Source organism: Podarcis muralis, chromosome 15, assembly GCF_964188315.1.
Source record: "Podarcis muralis chromosome 15, rPodMur119.hap1.1, whole genome shotgun sequence".
NCBI lineage: Eukaryota > Metazoa > Chordata > Lepidosauria > Squamata > Lacertidae > Podarcis > Podarcis muralis.
Genome location: NC_135669.1, coordinates 1,590,340 through 1,611,770, shown reverse-complemented (window position 1 = coordinate 1,611,770; position 21,431 = coordinate 1,590,340). Strand labels below are relative to the sequence as shown.

General features: G+C 42.3%; 1 protein-coding gene across 9 annotated transcripts in view; it reads right to left on the bottom strand.

The window, feature by feature from the left end:
* The window catches only part of FGFR1 (fibroblast growth factor receptor 1), a 117,296-nt gene that overhangs the window by 67,278 nt on the left and 28,587 nt on the right, over positions 1–21,431 (bottom strand). For all 9 annotated transcript variants that reach the window (XM_028707894.2, XM_028707895.2, XM_028707893.2 and 6 more), the window contains exon 2: positions 18,592–18,814. In XM_028707894.2, the coding sequence (XP_028563727.2) occupies positions 18,592–18,682 (91 nt within the window). In that variant the 5' untranslated portion in view covers positions 18,683–18,814. The remainder of the gene's footprint in view (positions 1–18,591; positions 18,815–21,431) is intronic.

The window sequence follows — 21,431 nt, the reverse complement described above, 5'->3', positions numbered from 1 at the left end:
ATAATGCAGCCAACAAAGAGATGCAGCCAACAATAAAGAACTGAATGGCTGAGATCAGCAGGTCCCCTTGCTGGTTGCCATGGGAACCCCACCAGGGCTTACTAAAGGTATTTCCTGAAGAAAAAGCACACACATGCCCAACAGCTCTGCTAATCCCAACAGGAAGCGCTTACTGGGCCTCTGGGGACTGGCCTCTTTCTATGGGGGGGGGTCCCCTCCAAATTGGCCTTTCCTCAAGGCTAACTGTGATCTGTTTGCTGGGAAGCGGCTGCAGATTGCCTTATCCAAGCCCCCCCCCCCCCCAAGCTCCTTTTACACAGAGACTCATGCACACAACCTCTGTCTCTAGTGAAGGCAAGCAGTTTTCAGTGCTTGAGGCCGTCCTGCTGGAGGGCATCCTTCACTCTGCTCTCCCTCACATCACCGCCTCCCCACATTAGAACATGGACACGGTCTGGTTTATAAACTCCAGCCTCTGCCAAATATTAATGAAGGGAAGTTGTTGGACACATGAGAGTGCACAAGAGCAGGAGCTCAAGGGCAAACAAAAGTTCACAAGAGTTGGAGCAGGAGTGACAGTCCAAATTATGTGGGAATGGATCCCTTATTGCCAGGGTGGGGGTGGGGGTTCAAGAACTTTTCAGGTTCTCATGAACAGAGGGTGGTCCCTTCCTATGTTAGCCAACTTCTTGTTTCAGAAACAAGTTTCAAACTGTGTTCTGGGGACACCCGGTGGGTTTGGGGTCTTCCCTGGAAGCTTATTAGCCATTACTCCATGAGAAGTTTGGCAATGGTGAGCAACCTTCCTGAAAGCAGCTTGCCTGCCGTGTGAAGTGCTGGGGAAGATGCTCGAGGCACATGTTTCACGCAGCAGTGAGGCCACAACTGTTCCTTGCGTGAACCAAGGATGCCCTTTGGCAACAGGCGCAGCGCTTACTTGATGGCATGTAGTGACGAGTATTAGCTCAGGTGGCTTTAAAAAGGGATTAGACCAGGCATAGGCGAACTCAGCCCTCCAGATGTTTTGGGACTACAATTCCCATCAGATGCTCAAAATGACATCATGCACATGCGCAGAAACGGCGAAAAGCGACACGCGCATGCGCAGACATGCCATCGCTAGTTACGTTTGCTTCTGGATGCGAACGGGGCTCCGGAACGGATCCCGTTCGTATCCAGAGGTACCACTGTATACACTTTTTTGCAACCTGCATTCCCTCTGTGGTGCCTCGCAAGACGAAATTAATTCGTTCCGCGAGTTTGTCGTCTTGCGATTTTTTTCGTCTTGTGAAGCACGGTGTCGGAAAAGTTTTGGAAAAGCTTCAAAAATCACCAAAGTCTTCCAAAACCTCAAAAAAGGCTACCACACCGCATGCTATGAGTTGCTCCTCGAAGTCAATTCGCAACTGTATTAACGGTGTTAAGAAAAAGGAAACAAACTTGCAAGACGTTTCCGTCTTGCGAAGCAAGCCCATAGGGAAAATCGTCTTGCGAAGCAGCTCAAAAAACAAAAAACCCTTTCGTCTAGCAAGTTTTCCGTCTTGTGAGGCATTCGTCTTGCGAGGTACCACTGCTTTTTGCATGTTATTTTTATTAATATATACATATTATGCACATTTTCCACTAATATATGGAATTCTAGACACCTTTTGGTTTGAAAAACTGCACAGCAATTCAAGGCATAGCCACATTTTTGTTTGAATTGTTTTAGGAAGTGCAAATGAGGTGGATTCACATTCAAATTGAAACTAAACTCAATTACTCCCCCTTCCCATCACCTATCAGTCCACAGAATACAATGGTGCTGGTCTGGACCGTGCAAAGCCTGAATTACAACCCTTGCAGATGCCATTCCAGAGGAACCAAGTGCTTCCCTCTGTCTAATGGCATAGGGAGAATGCTAGGCAAAATGCAACAGGACTGCAAGTCAGGGGGTTGGCTCTTTGAGAATCACAGTCTTTGGGCTAAGGGAGTTGAGCCTGGGAGAGGCAGACTAGAGGAAGAGACACATATGGCCTTGGTCCACCTCTACCCTTTGTTCGGGCAAGTTTCTGCCTTGACCTACCTGATACAGATGGCTCAGAGAAGTGGAAGGGTTTTCTGAAGGTAGCAAGCATAAAAAACCACTGCTGTAAATAATTATATGGGCTCATGTACTTCATACCCATCAACTGCCCGGGGGGGGGGGGATATCCCATTTTTTCTTGCAAGAGGACAGCAGCCCAAATGGCTGCTGGGATTTGGGGCTGCACTTTTCCAGACGCCTGAGTGTAGCACTGGAAGAGTCCCAGTTTTGGGCTGCTTCATATGGGAAGATATGGTACTTAGGTGTGCATGAAACAGGCACAGCCCGGACCCATTTGCTGTACATGTGCATGCATGCAAGCAAGCGAGAGAGAGACAGAGAGACAGCAATAGTGATGAGATCTAAATACTTAATCACAATACTCTTAACACAGTAGTCCACTCTACACACAAAACCTGCTGCAAGACAGATCTAAAAGCACTGAAAGCCCCTTTTAGATCCTATAGGGGAGAGTGAATTCCAGTTTTCTGACCTTAGTCACTTAGAATACGGTACTTCTTTCTCATTTTGCAAACGTACTTCTGCTTTTTGTGTTCATCCACAGGACAAGCCTTTGAACCAAGCCACTATTATTCCTACTTTACAAATGGAGAGTGCAGCAGACATGCCCTAGTCCTCTACAAAGGAACTGCAAGGACAAAGTTTGGCTCAACCGGTCATCCATTGGACATAGTGGCTGGGCTTGTGTCTAATGTTGCACAAGTGTTTCCATTTGCAGAATGGGACTTTCCCACCCTTGTCTCCTCCTGCACATGCCCCATGCCCTCCCATTGCACAAGTGAAAATCCTTGCACTGACAGGACGGTTGCTTAGCATTACAGGCTACCACTGATTTACACGCGTCGAACTGATGCACAACCGTACATGCGTGCATTGCAACAACCCAGAAAAGGTCAGGAAAAGGGGCGGAAATGGAGGAATGGAGCATAATGGGAGCATTATGGGCTTATGCATGCTCTACCGTCACATAGAATCATAGATGTAATGATGATAATAATAATAATAATAATAATAATAATAATAATAATAATTTATTATTTGTACCCCGCCCATCTGGCTGGGTTTCCCCAGCCACTCTGGGCGGCTTCCATAAAAACCAAAGATACAGTAAAATATCACAGATTAAAAACTTCCCTGAACAGGGCAGCCTTAAGATGTCTTCTGAATGTCAGGTAGTTATTTATCGCTTTGACATCTGATGGGAGGGCGTTCCACAGGGCGGGCGCCACTACCGAAAAGGCCCTCTGCCTGGTTCCCTGTAGCTTTGCTTCTCGCAATGAGGGAACTGCCAGAAGGCGCTCGGCGCTGGACCTCAGCGTCCGGGCAGAATGATGGGGGTGGAGACGCTCCTTCAGGTATACTGGGCCAAGGTCGTTTAGGGCTTTAAAGGTCAACACCAGCACTTTGAATTGTGCTCGGAAACGTACTGGGAGCCAATGTAGGTCTTTCAAGACCGGTGTTATGTGGTCTCGGCGGCCACCCCCAGTCACCAGTCTAGCTGCCGCATTCTGGATTAGTTGTAGTTTCCGAGTCACCTTCAAAGGTAGCCCCACGTAGAGCGCATTGCAGTAGTCCAAGCGGGAGATAACCAGAGCATGAACCACTCTGGCGAGACAGTCCGCGGGCAGGTAGGGTCTCAGCCTGCGTACCAGGTGGAGTTGGTAGACAGCTGCCCTGGATACATAATTGACCTGCACCTCCATGGACAGCTGTGAGTCCAAAATGACTCCCAAGCTGAGCACCTGGTCCTTCAGGGGCACAGTTACCCTATTCAGGACCAGGGAGTCCTCCACACGAGCCCGCCCCCTGTCTCCCAAAAACAGTACTTCTGTCTTGTCAGGATTCAACTTCAATCCATTAGCCGCCATCCATCCTCCAACCGCCTCCAGGCACTCACACAGGACCTTCACTGCCTTCACTGGTTCTGATTTAAAAGAGAGGTAGAGCTGGGTATCATCTGCATATTGATGGACACCCAGTCCAAACCCCCTGATGATCTCTCCCAGCGGCTTCATATAGATGTTAAAAAGCATGGGAGAGAGGACAGTGGATGTGGAACACAACCCCATGTTTCCAAAGACAACACTGTGAACAACTCCACAAGATCATGTGTGTGTTAAGAAAGAGATAGAAAGGAAAATACAGACAGACACTGGTCTTCTCATGGGCAACGTTCCCTGTGAGAGGTTGAAGAAATTGGGTGAGGGACAATAGTAAAAAAATCTACCTGGGAAAGGGGTTTGTGTGTGCATGCCTTGATCCTTGAGCCTGGGAAGTCTTCATGTTAATCAATCCCCTGTTTGGGGTTTTGCTACTTCACAGTGCTTTGATTGATCTGTTCCACTTTTATTTTTTGTATTTCACTATGCAGGTCCCTGCTTTGGGAGTCTTTATGGCTGAAATGTAGTATACAAAAACAGCAGAAGGAGCAGCAAATCAATATATGAATAAATAATAGGATGAATTTGAAGGAAGAGTGGTTGAGAAGAGACTGGCCTAGCACGCTCATGGACATTACTTTTTATAGACTTCTCTGTAAAAGGCATGACTTCCAGTACCTTTCTCATGTTTTATGGCATATCATCGCTCATGGTAGCAAGATGTTTTCCATTTTTCTACATTAATAGCAGTGAGGGTCTATGCTGGGCCCCTGCAGAGGTCCCTCCTATCATGGACTCCATGGCTTGAGCTCAGTGGCAGGACTTTGGGACCGACGCCCATGTCTCCACTCAGCCGAATCAGCAGCAGCCCCCCAAGTGCAACAGAGCTGGCTTGTCTCACTTACTTCAAATGCAGCGATCAATATACATTACCATCTTAAGAGGGAGCCCCTGTAGGATCATCAAGTCCTTCTTGAATTGGGAGACTTACTGCCTGGGGAACATGGAACAAGGCTGCATTCCTAAGCTTAGCACAGGGGCAGTCAACATGTTGTTGGACTACAACGCCCATTATCCCTGCTGGGCTTATTATGGGAGTTGCTGCTGAATGACCTTTGGTGGGCTCCCCATGCGTGACATAGGTTGGACAACCCACATCTCAGTATCAAAGGAAGGAAATGCGGTTTCTTTGCTAAGCAGTCTTTTCACGTGCACTTTCCGCATTTCTTGTTTAGCGCGGCAGCAGGAAACTACCATATATGGACATCTCCTAAGATTTGGAAATAGTTAATTATACTTTGTAGAAAGGGTTAGAGAGGGTTTTGGAGCAGGGTTATCTAGGGGCAAGATCCAACTGAGAATGAGCTTATTGACAGGGGAAGGCATGCCGAATACTCCACATCATCTCAAATTTCCAGTCCAGAAGAAATATTTACTCTGCAAGGACTGTATACATAACACCCCCTGTCCCAGCTGCCCACTGGGCATCTGCTTGTGCCACAGAAACCAGCTGGCACAAGTCCAAACAGCCTGCTGAAACCATGCCAACAAAAAGGAGTTGGAGGGGGAGGAGAAAGAAATAAAGGGTACCCATTAAAAAGTAGGGGTATCACAACACAAGGTACACACCAATATTACAAACCACTCAAATTTATATAATGAGATTTATAGAATAGATATTCCCACATATAGTAAGCTGCATTAATGCTAACTGACATGGAAAAACACACACCATATGTCGGCTAGTATGATGTTTTCCAGAATCCACAAACCGTCAGGCTGCTGGCTTCAAAGGCACCTATCCATGGCCCAAGAAAGGATTCCAGAAAGCTGTGAACCAGAGGAAAGAGGCCTCAAATATATCCAGGATAGGGCTAATGACAGGTACTGCCACTGACCTCACTTATCTCCAGGTAAGCTATAGACCAGCAGACTATATATGGCCCACAAGAAGAGGAGAGTTGTCAAAACATTGCCCCAGCTGCTAAGCACAATCCCCCAAAAAGCATACTACAGATAACTGAAAGAATATTAGAATTTGGGAAAGTAGCCGGCTTCAAGTTAAACAAGAATAAAACCAACATTATAGTCAAAAATATGACCAAGCAAGAAAAGGAAGAACTACAGGAGAAACCAGGTCAAGGTTTTGAAAATGGTATAGGTGCAATTTATTCAGAACAAAAGGCAAAATTAATTGTGAACAATGTAGTGACAGAAGAGTTTAAGATTGAGAAAGGGACACGACAAGGCTGCCCAATTTCTCCATTGCTCTTTATATCGGTCCTTGAGGTTTTCTTAAATATGATTAGAAAGGACCAAGAGGTTAAAGGTATACAAGTGGGAGCTAAACAGTACAAACTGAAAGCATTTGCTGATGATTTAGTATTGACTCTACAGGAGCCAGAATCTAGTACTAAAAGGGTACTGGAATTGATTCAAGAATTCGGACAGGTAGCAGGTTTTAAGTTGAACAAGATGAAAACTAAGGTTTTAGAGAAAAACTTAACTGTGAATGAGAGAGAGAAATTTCAGGAAGAGACAGGACTAACGTTGGTTAAGAAATACTTAGGGGTTAACATGACTGCAAAAAACGTGAATTTATTTAAAGATAACTATGAAAAATGTTAGACTGAAGTGAAAAAGGATCTAGAAATATGGACAAATTTGAAGTTATCATTGTTAGGCCGAATTGCTGTGATAAAAATGAACGTGCTGCCAAGGATGTTGTTTCTGTTTCAAACATTGCAAATCTTAGATAAGATGGATTGTTTCAAGAAGTGGCAGAAAGGTATTTCCAGATTTGTTTGGCAGGGCAAGAAGCCTCGAATAAAATTTAAGATATTAACCGAAGCTAAAGAAAGAGGTGGATTTGCCCTGCCAGACCTTAAACTTTATTATGAATCAGCTGCTTTTTGCTGGCTGAGAGAATGGCTTGAAAACACAGACGTGTTGGATTTAGAAGGTTTTAATAACGCATTTGGCTGGCATGCATATTTGTGGTACGATAAGGTAAAAGTACATAAAGCGTTTAAAAACCATATTGTTAGAAAAGCATTGTTTAACGTTTGGATAAGATATAAGGATCTGTTAGAAAAGAGAACTCCAAGATGGTTGTCACCAATGGAAGCAAAGGCACAGAAAAAACTCAATATGGAGGCCAAATGGCCGAAATATTGAGAAATTTTGGAGCATGACGGTGATAGAATAAAATTGCAGAGCTTTGAAAAATTGAAAAACAAAGTGAGAGATTGGCTCCATTATTACCAAATAATGGAGGCTTACAATTTGGACAAAAAAGTTGGTTTCCAGGTGGAAAAATCAAAATTGGAAACAGAACTGTTGGATCCAAAAATTAAGAATTTGTCAAGAATGTATAACTTGCTGTTGAAATGGAACACTCAGGATGAAACGGTGAAATCAGCTATGATTAAATGGGCACAAGGTGTTGGACATAACATTATGATGGCTGACTGGGAACAGTTACGGACCACAGGTATGAAATTCACGGCATGTAATGCCTTAAGAGAAAACTTAATGAAAATGATTTATAGGTGGTACATGACACCAGTCAAGCTTGCAAAAATATACCATTTGCCCGACAATAAATGTTGGAAATGTAATGAGACTGAAGGTACATTTTTCCACCTTTGGTGGACATGCCCGAGGATTAAGACATTCTGGGAGATGATTTATAACGAAATGAAAAAGATATTTAAATATACTTTTTTGAAGAAACCAGAGGCCTTTCTCCTGGGCATGGTCGGCCAATTGGTGTTAAAGAAAGATAGAACTTTTTTTATGTATGCAACAACAGCAGCAAGAATACTTATCGTGAAGTATTGGAAGACACAAGATTTACCCACACAGGAAGAATGGCAGATGGAGTTGATGGACTACATGGAATTGGTGGAAATGACTGGCAGAATCCGAGACCAGGGAGAAGAATCGGTGGAAGAAGATTGGAAAAAGTTTAAAGACTACTTACAGAAATACTGTAAAATTAATGAATGTTAAAAAAATGTTGGAATGAAGTTATATGGCTTTAGTAGAAATGTTATAAGGAATTAGGTATAGATAGATTAATAGGGTATTAAAGGGGGAAAAAAGGTTAGAATGTGTTAAGATAATTATAGGATAGAAAACAGAGGAAGATGGAGAGGAATTGCTGAAACAATTAATAGAAGTGGAAGACAAAAAGGGAGGTGTGAGGAGGTCGTGGAAACAAGTGAATGAAAGTTAAGATATTGAAATTGGATTGTGTTTTGAATGGTTTTTGTTTTGTTTTGTTAATTGTTTGTGTTAGTGTTGTGTAGTGTTTTTTGTACGGTATTGTATTGTTGTATTGTTTTTTCTTGGTTTTTTGTAGTGTTGTGTTTAAATTGTTGAAAATTAATAAATATTATTTTTTTAAAAAAAGAACTATAGGAGATATCAGGATTAATAACAGTAAATAAGACCAATTATTTAGGAATTTGGCTGACCGATAATAATAGTAATCTATTCAAAGATAATTACATAAAAACCTGGAAAGGAATCAAAAGAGATTTAGAAATCTGGAATAAATTAAGATTATCACTTATTGGCAGAATAATGGTGGTTAAAATGAACGTGTTGCCGAAAATGATGTATCTATTCCAAATGATACCGATAATTGGAGGAATGGGAAGTCTTAGACTATGGCAAAAAGAGCTATCCAAATTCATATGGCAGTATAAAAAACCAAGAATTAAACACAAACTTCTAATAGATAAAAAACAGAGGTGGACTAGCACTACCTGACCTAAATTTATATTACGACGCTGTCTGTTTAAATTGGCTAAAAGAGTGGATTGTATTAAAAGATGGTGATTTGTTAGATCTAGAAGGATTTAACAATTGTTATGGTTGGCATGCGTATTTAGCTTATGAAAAAGGGAAAGTACACAGGGGATTCATGAACCATGTCATAAAGAAATCATTATATAAAACATGGACAAAATATAAGGATCCCCTAGAACCGAAAACATCATGGTGGGCATCACCTCTAGAAGCAATTACGATAAAAATGAAAAATATGGAGTTAGAATGGGCCACATATAAAGATCTGATTAAGGAAAAAGACAATAAATTGGTAATTAAAGATTATGAGGAAATTAAACAACACCTTACGGGTTGGATCCAATACCATCAATTGCATGAAGTGTTCAGGACAGATAAGAAAAAAGGTTTCTCAAATGAACCTTCATTATTAGAAAAAGTGTTATTACAAAACAAAACCAAGGTAATATCAAAAATGAATGATACATTATTGGAGTGGGAGGTCAAAGACGAAAAGGTCAAGGAGCTAATGATCAAGTGGGCTTTAGATATTGGGAAAACTATTAACTTAACAGCATGGGAAGAACTATGGTGAAAGAACTGGAAATTTACAGTCTGTGAAGTATTGAGGGAAAAGCTAATCAAGATGTTTTATAGATGGTACTTAACACCTACCAAAATAGCTAAAATGTATAAGACAAAAACAAATCTGTGCTGGAGGTGTGGTAAAACAGAGGGGACACTTATACATGTTTGGTGGACCTGTGAAAAATCAAAAGGCTTCTGGAACACAGTATATGACGAGCTTAAAAAAATGTTTAAGTATAACTTTATGAAAAATACAGAAGCTTTTCTACTAGAGATAATAGACACAGGTATAGCAAGAGAAGATCAGAAAATATTCCTCTATGCTACAGAAGCGGCAAGGATCCTAATTGTTAAAAACTGTAAAAAAGACACTGTGCTAACGAAAAAGGAATGGCAAGACAAACCGTTAGAGTATATTGAACTGGCTAGATTAACAGAGGCAATTAGAGATCACACTAGACTAGAGTTTCAAAAAGCATGGGGAAAATGCAGAGAATACTTCACAAAACAGTGCCCTAAAATACATACCTGGACTGGTTTTGATTAAAGTCTGCAGGAGACTTTGTAGATATGTAAGTTATAATTAGAAAAATCTTAATAATTATTTAATAATAATAATAATAAAGGAAACAGTTTATAAGAAGTAAATAAGGAGGCCAGATACAGGATATTTCATTGTTCGTATTGTTGTATGTTATGCTTACTGTATGTTATGTTCCCGTTTAATGAGGGTGGATTGTGTATTGGGGGATGGGGGATTTATGCTACACTGTAAATAAAATTCCAATAAAATTAATTAAAAATAAATAAATAAGCACAATCTCTGACCTTTGGGCTACTCAGAAACTGCTTTCTCTCCCCACACTTGCAGTCTCCCTTGAACACAACTTCACCTTTAATCACAGCATCAAACACAAATCAGTAACTGATGCTCTCTAGCCCTTGATCCACACACTATTGCAAGTGCAAGATTTACATAAAGTGTGGGGTGGCTCACAGAAAGCAGAAAAACTGGAAGAATGAGAAATGTTAAAAGCTAGAAATGTCCAGAGGAATGAAAAAAGTACTTCTGAGTTGTTTGTTTTTAAAAATATTATATTTCACCTTGGGGGCCATGTGGACAAAAAGGTGATTCATCATTTTTATTAACAAATATTAAATTCCCAAACAAATTTGCAACAGAATAAGAGCTAGAAAAGAATTAATAACCAATAGAACACTTGAATGTGATCCTTTATTCCTTCTATTCAACTGTTCTATATCAGTTGGGGATGGGATGTCGCTTAGTGCAGTGTTTTTCAACCTTTTTTGGGCAAAGGCACACTTGTTTCATGAAAAAAATCACGCGGCACACCACCATTAGAAAATGTTAAAAAATTTAACTCTGTGCCTATATTGACTATTATAAAGTAATTCTCTTGAATAGGAATCAAATAAACACAAAGAAAGTATTTTATAATTACTTTATTATGAAATAGTAAGTAAACAGAAATGTGAAAAATTATAAAATACTTTATTTTTAAATCTTTCGAATTTTTCAATTTTTCCCACGGCACACCAGGCAACATCTCGCGGCACACTAGTGTGCCGCGGAACAGTGGTTGAAAAACACTGGCTTAGTGGTACAGCCATCTCAGAAGGTCCAGGGTCGCTTCCTGGCAACTCAATGTAGGGCTGAGAATATCCCCGTTCTGGAGAGTCACTACCACTCAGGGCAGGCGCTGGGGATACTGAGCTAGACTGACCAGCCGTACGACTCAGGATAAGGCAGCTTTGCTATGGTCTTGTTTCCGTGAATCATTAGCATTTTATGTGGCAGCCTTCCTCCAGCTGAAGTCCTTCTTACGTTTTGAACCACAGCTCCCAGCAGCCCCTGCTGCTAAGCTGTCCTGGCTGGAGCTCATGGGAGTTGTAGTCCAAAGCAGCAGGAGGATGCTGGGCTGGTGCATGAGAAGAGCTGCCAGAATGGGAATGGGGCAAGGAGAAGCAGCTGCTGTTCCTGCCGCTGCTGCAGGATGGGAAAATAAAGGGTACGGATACACAGCTAGGGCAAAACCAACATTATATTTAAAATGAAAAGCAAAATAATATTACTTTTTTTTTAGTTGAGAATACTTCTTTTTAGTGTGAATACTTTTAATATTAATTGAAAATGTTTTAGTTTGTGAATGTCTATGTGGGTTGCCTACAGTGCTGCTCAGAGGAGAACAATTGGAGTTAATGAATCTGACGGATTTGGTTCACTGATTTCAATGGGTTTACTCTGAGCAGAAGTTAGTTGGCCACAACCCCATTTGTGTGTTTACAGTGGTACCTCGGGTTACAAAGACTTCGGGTTACAGACTCCGCTAACCCAGAAATAGTACCTTGGGTTAAGAACTTTGCTTCAGGATGAGAACAGAAATCACGCAGTGGCAGTGGGAGGCCCCATTAGCTAAAGTGGTGCTTCAGGTTAAGAACGGTTTCAGGTTAAGAACAGACCTCCAGTTGACAATGTTTCTTGGGATTTCATGAAAAAATTGCTTGAAGAAATTAAGTTTGGATCTAAATTTTTAAAAGGAATACAAGCAATATATTCAGAACAAAATGCCAAGTTAATTGTAAATCAGGTGATAACGGATGAATGTAAGATACAAAAAGGAACTAGACAAGAATGCCCGCTATCACCTCTGTTCTTTATTCTGGTCCTGGAAGTACTTGCAGGAAATACAAGAGCAGATAAGGAGATCACAGGGATAAAAACTGGAAAAAGTGAATTTAAATTGAAAGCATATGCTGATGATTTAGTAATTATGGTGGAGGGTACAAAAAATTCTCCTCCTAGAGTGATAGAAAAGATTCAAGAATTTGGGGAAGTGGCAGGATTTAAATTAAACAGAAATAAAATTAAGCTGTTAGTAAAAAAAATGAAGGAAGAAGAGAAAAAGGAGTTGATGCAAAGTGGGTTAAACCACAGAGCCTATAGGGCATGCTGATCAGAAGGTCGGCGGTTCGAATCCCCATGACGGGGTGAGCTCCCGTTGCTCAGTCCCAGCTCCTGCCAACCTAGCAGTTTGAAAGCACGTCAAAGTGCAAGTAGATAAATAGGTACCACTCTGGTGGGAAGTAAACGGTGTTTGCATGTGCTGCTCTGCTTCGCCAGAAGCGGCTTAGTCATGCTGGCCACATGACCCAGAAGCTGCACGCCGGCTCCCTCGGCCAATAAAGCGAGATGAGCGCCGCAACCCCAGAGTCAGCCACAACTGGACCTAATGGTCAGGGGTCCCTTTACCTATTGAGATAGAAGTTCATAAAAAAGTAAAATACCATATTTTTCTCTCTATAAGACGCACCAGACCACAAGACGCGCCTAGTTTTTGGAGGAGGAAAACAAGAAAAAATATATTCTGAATCTCAGAAGCCAGAACAGCAAGAGGGATTGCTGCGCAGTAAAAGCAGCAATCCCTCTTGCTGTTCTGGCTTCTGGGATAGCTGCGCAGCCTGCATTTGCTTCATAAGACGCACACACATTTCCCCTTACTTTTTAGGAGGGAAAAAGTGAGTCGTATAGAGCAAAAAATACGGTACTTAGGGATATGGCTAACAGCAAAAAACATAAATGTATACAAAGACAATTTTGAAAAAGTGTGGTCTGAGATAAAAAGCAATTTAGAAATATGGAGCAGAATGAACCTTTCCCTACTAGGAAAAATAGCAGCGATAAAAATGAATGTATTGCCAAAAATGCTCTTTCTGTTCCAGACAGGCCCAGTAATGGTGAAAGATGATTGCCTCAAAAAATGGCAGAAGAATATTTCGAAGCTTGTCTGGGGGAGCAAATGCCAAGGATTAAACACAGATATAAAAGAAAGAGCCGGGTTTGCCTTCCCAGACCTCAAATTGTACTACGAGGCGGCATGTTTAGTATCGATTAGGGACTGGAGAAAACTGGAAAAGGAAGAAGCATTAGATCTGGAAGGTCATGATAACAGATTTGGATGGCATGCATACTTATGGTATGGGAAAGGGAAAGTCCACAAAGGATTCTACAATCATATAATTAGGAAATCACTAAGGAGGGTGTGGGAGAGATATAAAGACTTAATAGAACAACAAACACCCTGGTGGGTATCACCAATTGAAGCTTCATTACTCAAACCACTTGGCAAAAAAGGGAAGTGGCCTACATATAGAGACTTGCTGAAGGATCAAGAAGGGAAATGGAAATTAAAAGATTACGAGGAAATTAAAGACCATTTTCAGAGTTGGTTACACTACAGACAACTACATGAGATGTAAAAGGAAGATAATAAGAAAGGGTTCAGTTATACAACATCTAGATTTCAAAAGGAAGTTACAGAAGAAGAAGGGAAGCTGCTGAAGAAAGCATATAGTATTTTGCTGGAATGGGAAACAAAAGATGAGGTGGTCAAATTGGTCATGATCAAATAGGCACAGGACATAGGACATAATATACAATTTGAGGACTGGGAAAAATTGTGGAACGTAAACTTGAAATTTACAGATTGTTCTCTCTTAAAAGACAATTATATGAAAATGATGTATAGATGGTACATTACACCAGTACAGATCGCAAAAATGTATAAAACCGGGTCAAATATATGTTGGAAATGCAAAGAAAAAGAAGAGACTTTTTATCATACGTGGTAGGAATGTAGAGAAATTTAAAAATTTTGGGAAATGATATACAATGAATGTTTAAAATGACATTTGTAAAAAAAACTAGAGGCATTTATGTTAGGGATTGTAGGACAAGACCTGCCAAGAAAAACAAAGAATTTATTTATGTATGCTACAACAGCGGCAAGAGTCTTGATAGCACAAGGATGGAAGAATGAGGAAATCCTGACAAAAGAACAGTGGCAAGAAAAATTGGTGAGCTATGTGGAGTTGGCTAAATTGACATACAAATTGTGGGACAAGGACAACTATAGCTTTAAGGAAGAATGGGAGCTTTTTACAAATTATCTAAAAAGACAACAAAATAAACTGGACTCCTTGGCAGGTTTTGACATACACAAATTTATTGGTTGATAACATGTTAGATAGATAATGTAAGGCTATGTACAATTTTATAACACACAGAGAATAAGATGTGCTGAGAAATCAGAGAGAGGAGCTGAGGGAAGTCTTTGGTGGGGGAGGGGAGGGGGGAAAGGGGGGAAATTATGTGTGCGATTATATGGTTTCATAATTTGTTATGTTGAAATTACTAATAAAAATATTTTTTAAAAAAGAAAAAAAAGAATGAACCTCCAGAACGAGTTAAGATCGTAACCTGAGGTGCCACTGTACAGAGAGCTGGCCTGGCCTGCTCTTATGTGCAAGGCAGGATAGCTCAGCCTGGCTGAAATGGCAGGAGGGAAAGAGCAGCAGGCCAGGCCAAAGAAAGCCTCCCCAGAGGGGTGGACGAGTGACCGATGGAGGGGGTGGAAATATGGAAACCTCCAGCCTTCTCCCTTTAACAACTCATTGGCCACCGTCGCATTTCAGCAACTTCACATACAAAGTAACCACGGAGGTTTTTTTACTTGTCCCGCCATTTTCAAAAGAAAAAAGCATTGATAAAAAGCAGAGGGTGGTACCCAACTAAGTAGTACTTGTTCGTAATATCCATTAATTTTAGTGGGTCTACTCTGAGTAGCTGGCAGTGTAGTAGCCCTTTGCCTACTAAAGAGCACCCACCCCCAGGAGACTTACTGTATTTTTCGCTCCAAAAGATGCACTTTTTTCTTTCTAAAAAGTGGGGGGGGGGGTCTGGGTGTTGAAACAAAGCCGCTGATTGCAAGCGACTGGAAGCGAGATAAGGGACGCTAGCAATAAAGGAGGCTGCCTGGGAGGGGGGAGGTAAAGACAGAAAACTTGCAAGGAGAGGAGACAGGAAGACTGAAGCAATAAGGAGAGAAATTAGAAGAAAAGGAGGAGCAAAAAACTGCTCCAGCTAAGGAAAAGACACTAAGGCAAACAAGAGGGAAGGGAGTGTTGAAAGGAAACAGCTGATCGGTGGGATCAGGAGAGAGATAAGGGATGCTAGCAATAAAGGAGGCTGCCTGGGAGGGGGGAGGTAAAAGCCCATGGATCCTCAGGATTTTTACATTGGGTCACCCCAAATTCACCATCTTCTCACATAGCATGTCCATGGCTACAGCCTGCACCAAAAAAATCACTCATCCACTGTTTCCTGGGGCTGCAGTGGTGCAAAAATGTGGTTACAAAGCATGGATCCACATGGATCCTCAGGATTTTTGCATTAGGCTACCCCAAACTCACTGTCAAATCACATGTCTGTGGCCACAGCATGAACCACAAAAATCATACATCCACTGTTTCAGAATATTTTTTTTCTTGTTTTCCTCCTCTAAAAACTAGGTGCGTCTTATGGAGTGAAAATACTGTAATTATATGGGGGCTCTCTTCTCTTTGTGGAAGCCCCAGTGAGGTGTGAGGAGGCTTTAAAAATTCGTTTTTTTAAAAAAAGAAGCGGAAAATACAAGAATAATTTCAAAAGTAAGAGATAGCTGGGTTAGCTAATAACAAAACTCTACAATTCACCATTGGGCAGTGTCTATTAGGCCTAGCCAAAATGTCACAAAATAGCAGGAAGCTTTCAGTTCTCTAGTGATTAGGCGAGGTGCTACCTAAAGAAAGGAGAAAGTTTCAGGCTAAATATATCTCTGCTGGATGCTACAGGTATCGGTTAACACCTCTATGAATCTGGGATAAAGAAGTAATGCTGCCCCCCCCCCCATTTGCGAGAACCTAAAGGCTGGCTGTAGCCAGATCTGAGGAAAAACAGCCTCCAGAAATGTTTTGAGATTCAGCAAACGTGAGGAGGGCCAGAAGCAGCTGATCTGGCACCTCCATGCACACCTTGTGACACCAGCCACTGGTGGTGATGGAGCAATGAGGAAGAAATAGGAGGGGATCTGGCAGCCTTATACTGATTGCACGGTTGCTGGAGCGGAAGTCTACAGAAAGTGGAAGAGGTGACATGCAGATAGCAGGGGCCTCAGTCAGGGAGACTTTTGTGAAAAGACTCTGCTATTCTGCTACAAGGTAAAGTGAGACAGGTCTCAACCTGCCGTGTTTCAGGTAGTTGATTTGGGGGGTTGCAAAGGGAAATGCAGGAGCAAACATAGGAGATGAGAAGCTGTTTCATGCAGAGTGAGACCACTGGGTCCATCTAGCTCAGTACTGCCTGCACTGACTGGCAGTGGCTCTCCAGGATTCCAGGCAGTGGACATTAATAGCCCTATCTGGATGTGGTTGGGATTGAACCCGGGGCCTTCTGCATGCACAGCCAAAGCTCTACCCTGGAGCTCTGGGCCTTCCGCAAGGGGCAGAGATCCCCCAAGGGGCACAACCCACGCGGATGTTCTCCCATACAAGCCCCTTGGCATGAAGCAGGAGCTGCGGAGGAGCAGAGTGCCTTGTATCTGGTCTTGAACAGTGAGAAGTGGCCACCAGTTCAATGTGATGCATCAAGTCCCAACATTTTTGGGGGCTGGCCGTGTTTGCATGCAACTGAATTGGCTGAACTGGATTGATCTTTATGCTACAAAAAGCTTTACCTGCTGGTGTTAAAGGACTCGTAACCCTACCTATCGGACAAGCAACCAAGAGCAAAAAGACCACAGAATCATTAGGGCACATTTCTCATGAACTATTACACCCTTCCCAAGCTTACTTCAGATTTCACCCCAAAACAAATACTTAAAATTGCTGCCCCGACTATATAATATATACACTTTCAAGCAGATCTAATTCTTGTCTTTTGCACAAGTCTTCTTATTCTTTGGCGATCACTCGTAGCCAAGTAAGATTGTCTTCCATAAACACAGTTTTAACAATGAGTCTGTAAGTGACTGTGGAGGCCAATTCTGGATCCACACGTCCTTCCACAGTAAAGTGGTTTCTGGGCGGGAGCTGGTCATGGTGTGGATTTGCCAAGCGTGACCTTTTTGCACAAGTATGACCTTTTTGATCACTTGCCTTCCATCATCATTTTTTCTCATTTAAATATCTTATAGGCATAGTAGTCACATGAAGTACTGATTTCTACAGTTTATCTGAATTCCTGATGTTCTAATTTGAAGGTTCAGATACATTTAGAATCTAGATAAGTCAGGCATGAGAAAAATAAACTGTTGATCCTACTTGCTCCTACAATGCACAGACAAGATTAACTTTATTTTTACACAATTGCCTTATCAGGACTTATGAGGTTCTTCTCTAAAGATACCAGATTAGGAACTCAAAGATCCAGACACTTAACTGCTCAACTCAGACCAAAAGGATTGGTGACCCAGAAACAGAGACAGTTACAGTATAAGGTTCAAATTTGCAGTGACATTATAAAGTGGCCCTTCAATCCAATGAACATGCTATGCCTCTGCCTTATGAACCCTCTTCTGCTGCAGTGTTTTCAAGCTCCTGATCCAACCACTGACCTCAGGCCAGAGAACAGATTGAGGTACAGTTGTCTACAGCCCCAGCTGGGGAAATGGACCAAAGCCATCCAGGTGCAAACCTCTGCTGTGCCATTTCATCTACTGCCAGCCGTGAACAGGATCCGACTTTCTCTTAAAACAGAAGAACTTCTTCCAAGGTACCATTTGAAGAACGCGCATAGTCAAGAGGATCAGCAAATCCCAGCTACCAACCCACAGTCTACCGACTCCAAGACAGACGTATATAAGACACCCAAGACATTCACAAGCCTAAGTTCAATTCGCAATAAATATATGCATCAGATAACAGATTGCAAAACAAATAGCTTTTGTTTTCTTTCATTTTTAAATGAAATTCCTTTCAAAGTGTCCAAAATTTGTTTGTGGTTTGTATGCTGTTTGAAACTGCATGTCTAAAATTCTATTTCAGAAAATAAGAATTAAATTTAAAACAAACAATTAAACAAAGACATAGGGGGTATTCTCTCAGCCCCATCATTTATTGCAGAGCTTATAAACTAAGTTAAGTATCTACTTGAATTATGCCTGTTACTCAAATGTAAAATTTCTGAATAGTGCATTTACTCTTAATGTTCTTGTACATGCAGATAGGACAAAATATGTATTTATTCCTGAACATTTCTGGAGCGATGCTAAAGGCAATTCAGCTTTGTTCTTGTGAACGCTCTACCACGTTCCTTTTGATTCACCAAGAGAACAAAATACCACTGAAAACTGAAGCACATCTACAGCTGGCAATGGCACAAGAGGTACTAACTAGCACGCCTACCTTGCTCAGGCAGAGTTTGTGCTGGTCTTGCCGTGGACAGTGTGGCTGTGACCAGCACAGCCCAAAGAATGAGGCACTTCCAGGTAAACATCCCAGTTCTCCTGCTACTGGATGACCACTGAGCTCTCAGACGCCATGAGGGTGTGCAGCTTCGGTGCCTGTTTGCAAAACGAGAGAAGGTGGCGGGGTCTCACTTGTTCTCCAAGGTGCAGACTTTCAAACACTGTAAATTCAAAAACAACAATTAATGTACAGGAAAATAATTATACTACTGTCCTCAATATCTCAATTATTTTCTCCAACAGTCTAAAATCAGGACTTTTTGTGCAGTGTTTGTGCGCTTTTGTGTCTGAGCAAATTTAAGGAGGCAATCAGACTGCAGATTCAAAATAGTGGAAAGGAAGGCGAGTGAAGCTCTGAATTGGGACTGGGGAACCTCTGGCCCTCCAGATGTGGCTAGACTTCAACTCCCATCATTCCTGACCACTGGCCATGCTAGTTGGGGCTGATGGGAGTTGGAGTCCAACAACATCTGGAGGGCCACACTTTCCCCATCCCTACTACAAATTCCTGAGGCAGAAATCTCAGTTCCTCACTCAACTAAAATTCCCAGGCACCTTTGGGAGAAGCCATGCCTGTTAAAATGGTGGCAGGGAGTTGGTCATGTACACTGACATGAATTCTATCAGCAAGTAAGAGCAGCAATCAATTGTTATTAGGCCCAAATAAAAGTAAATGCTAAGACTGTGTATAAAAAACATTATTTTGTTGCAAAATAAAATAAATATTCTGCTATTGCTGCTTTTGGATTTTTTTCTCAATGGATCAGCACTGCTGGTTGTGGCTTTTATAGTTCAATCCACTGTAATTTCTTTGTGATGGCCTATTTATACATGGTATCACCCAGTGTTGAGAGTCAAATAATAAACATGCATACATAAACAAGCCCAAAACTCCTATGAAGAGGGTGTTTGCAGCAACAAAACTCACAAGATCACAATACAACCACTAGCCTGAGACCCATTGAGATGGCTCCACTATTCTAACAAAACAGAATCAGAACACACTGTCTTCTTTTTGTACTGTAAATAAGCCTGACTATGTGGTTCATTACAATTTTGTTGGTTGTCACTTTCTTCTCCCAGCTGTAATGATGGAAGTTCTAGCATCTGGAAGTTGTGAAACTGTGTAGATCACATCTGGCAGTACTTTTATTTATGTCGTACATTGATAGCCTCACATCAAAGAACTCCAGGTGATGCAGCTCAGGTTCGCAGGTTCCCCTTCAGACGCTGACCAGACCCATGCGCTACACCTTGTACTGTCCACCATGTCCTCAAGCCAAGGTATAAGTGAACAATAAATTCACACACAGCACAGCAGAATAACCAGCTTAGACATACTGGAGCACCGAGTCTAGTGCGCCCTCCAGATGTCTTGGACTACAACTCCCACCAGCACCCAGCTAGCACAACATCCACAAAATCTAGAAGTTGGGGAAGATGACACTAAATTTTTGTTCTTTCAAAAAAAAAATTTCTTATTCCTAAAGATACAAAGTTTGTAAGTTGCTACCTTATTTGTCACTGGCTAAAGAAAACAGCACAGGATCATTTCTACTAGAGATGCCTTGGTCTATTCTACCAACTTTTAAATTTGTTGTTGTTTTATGACTCATTCTACAGCCAAGCAGGCCCTCAAGGCAGCTCACAAAAAATAAAATTAAAAACCAGTACAATGCCAAAGGACAAATAATTACTATTTAAACTTAATAAAAACATTCAGCGGTTAGCCCATACCAAAGACTCTCTTTCAAACTGCCTTTGCCAGCCTCCTCCTCTCTCCCCAGGCCTCCCCTGCCTCAACTCCAGCGGAGGCACTTGGAGGAGCAGACTGTTCCCAGAGGCCTCTGGGCATGGGCAGGTTGCTGCAAGGTCTAGGTCCCTGGGTGGGTGCCAAGCCATCTTTGCACAGGGACAGTGGGGAACCGCCTGGGTAGAAGCTGGATGCCAGACCAAAGTCTGCTTGGTTATCTTGCCCTCCCAAGCCATGGCGCCTGGGACATGTGTACTGATCCCGGCAGTTAAACAAACGCTGGCACCAGACCTCTGAGCAAAAGAGCTGCCGCCAGACCCAGATCGTACATTTTTAAAATAGCTGGCTTAAAATGTTAAATCGTTTTGCTAACGAGTGAAATACTTGGCTGAAGGGTCTCTGGTATTTTCAGGAAACAACCGCCCTCTCTCTTAAAGGTTCTGTTTATCAACCCTCCTCGCTACTTGAGACACAGCCCAGCAGAGAATTTCCCTTGCAACCAGGGCTCTTTTCTAAGAGAAACCTGCTGGACAGAAGGAGAAGGGGAAGCGCAGGGGCAGAGCAGGCTCCAAACCCTGAATTTTTGTCCCCTGAAACAGCTCACGGATGGCTCAGGGAAGAGTCACCGGGAAACCTGTCCTGGCTTCCCCGAGTGCCAGGTTCATACTTCCCGCATGAATCCCAAGGACAAGTCACGAGCCGTGATGTGGCCGTCCTTCAGGCTGCACAGAAAAGAGGCCCTGGAGACACTGAAGTGGCGTCAGCAGGAAAACATGCACTTCTCAGCCAAATTGGAAGGGGTGTGGGAGCAGGGGGCGTGCAGAGAAAGGACATCAAGGCCCAGTGGCCTCCTCCCCGGGAACAGCAAAGGAGGAGGAAAAGGAGCAGGTCCTCCTGGGGAGATATTAATGACAACTGCCTTTGCCCAAAGCACCACGGAAACCAGCTTTGTGAACTTTGTGCAACAGCTAAAAGGAGGGCAGGCAAAGGAAAAGAGGCGTCATAGAAACCTGGGGGATTTACAT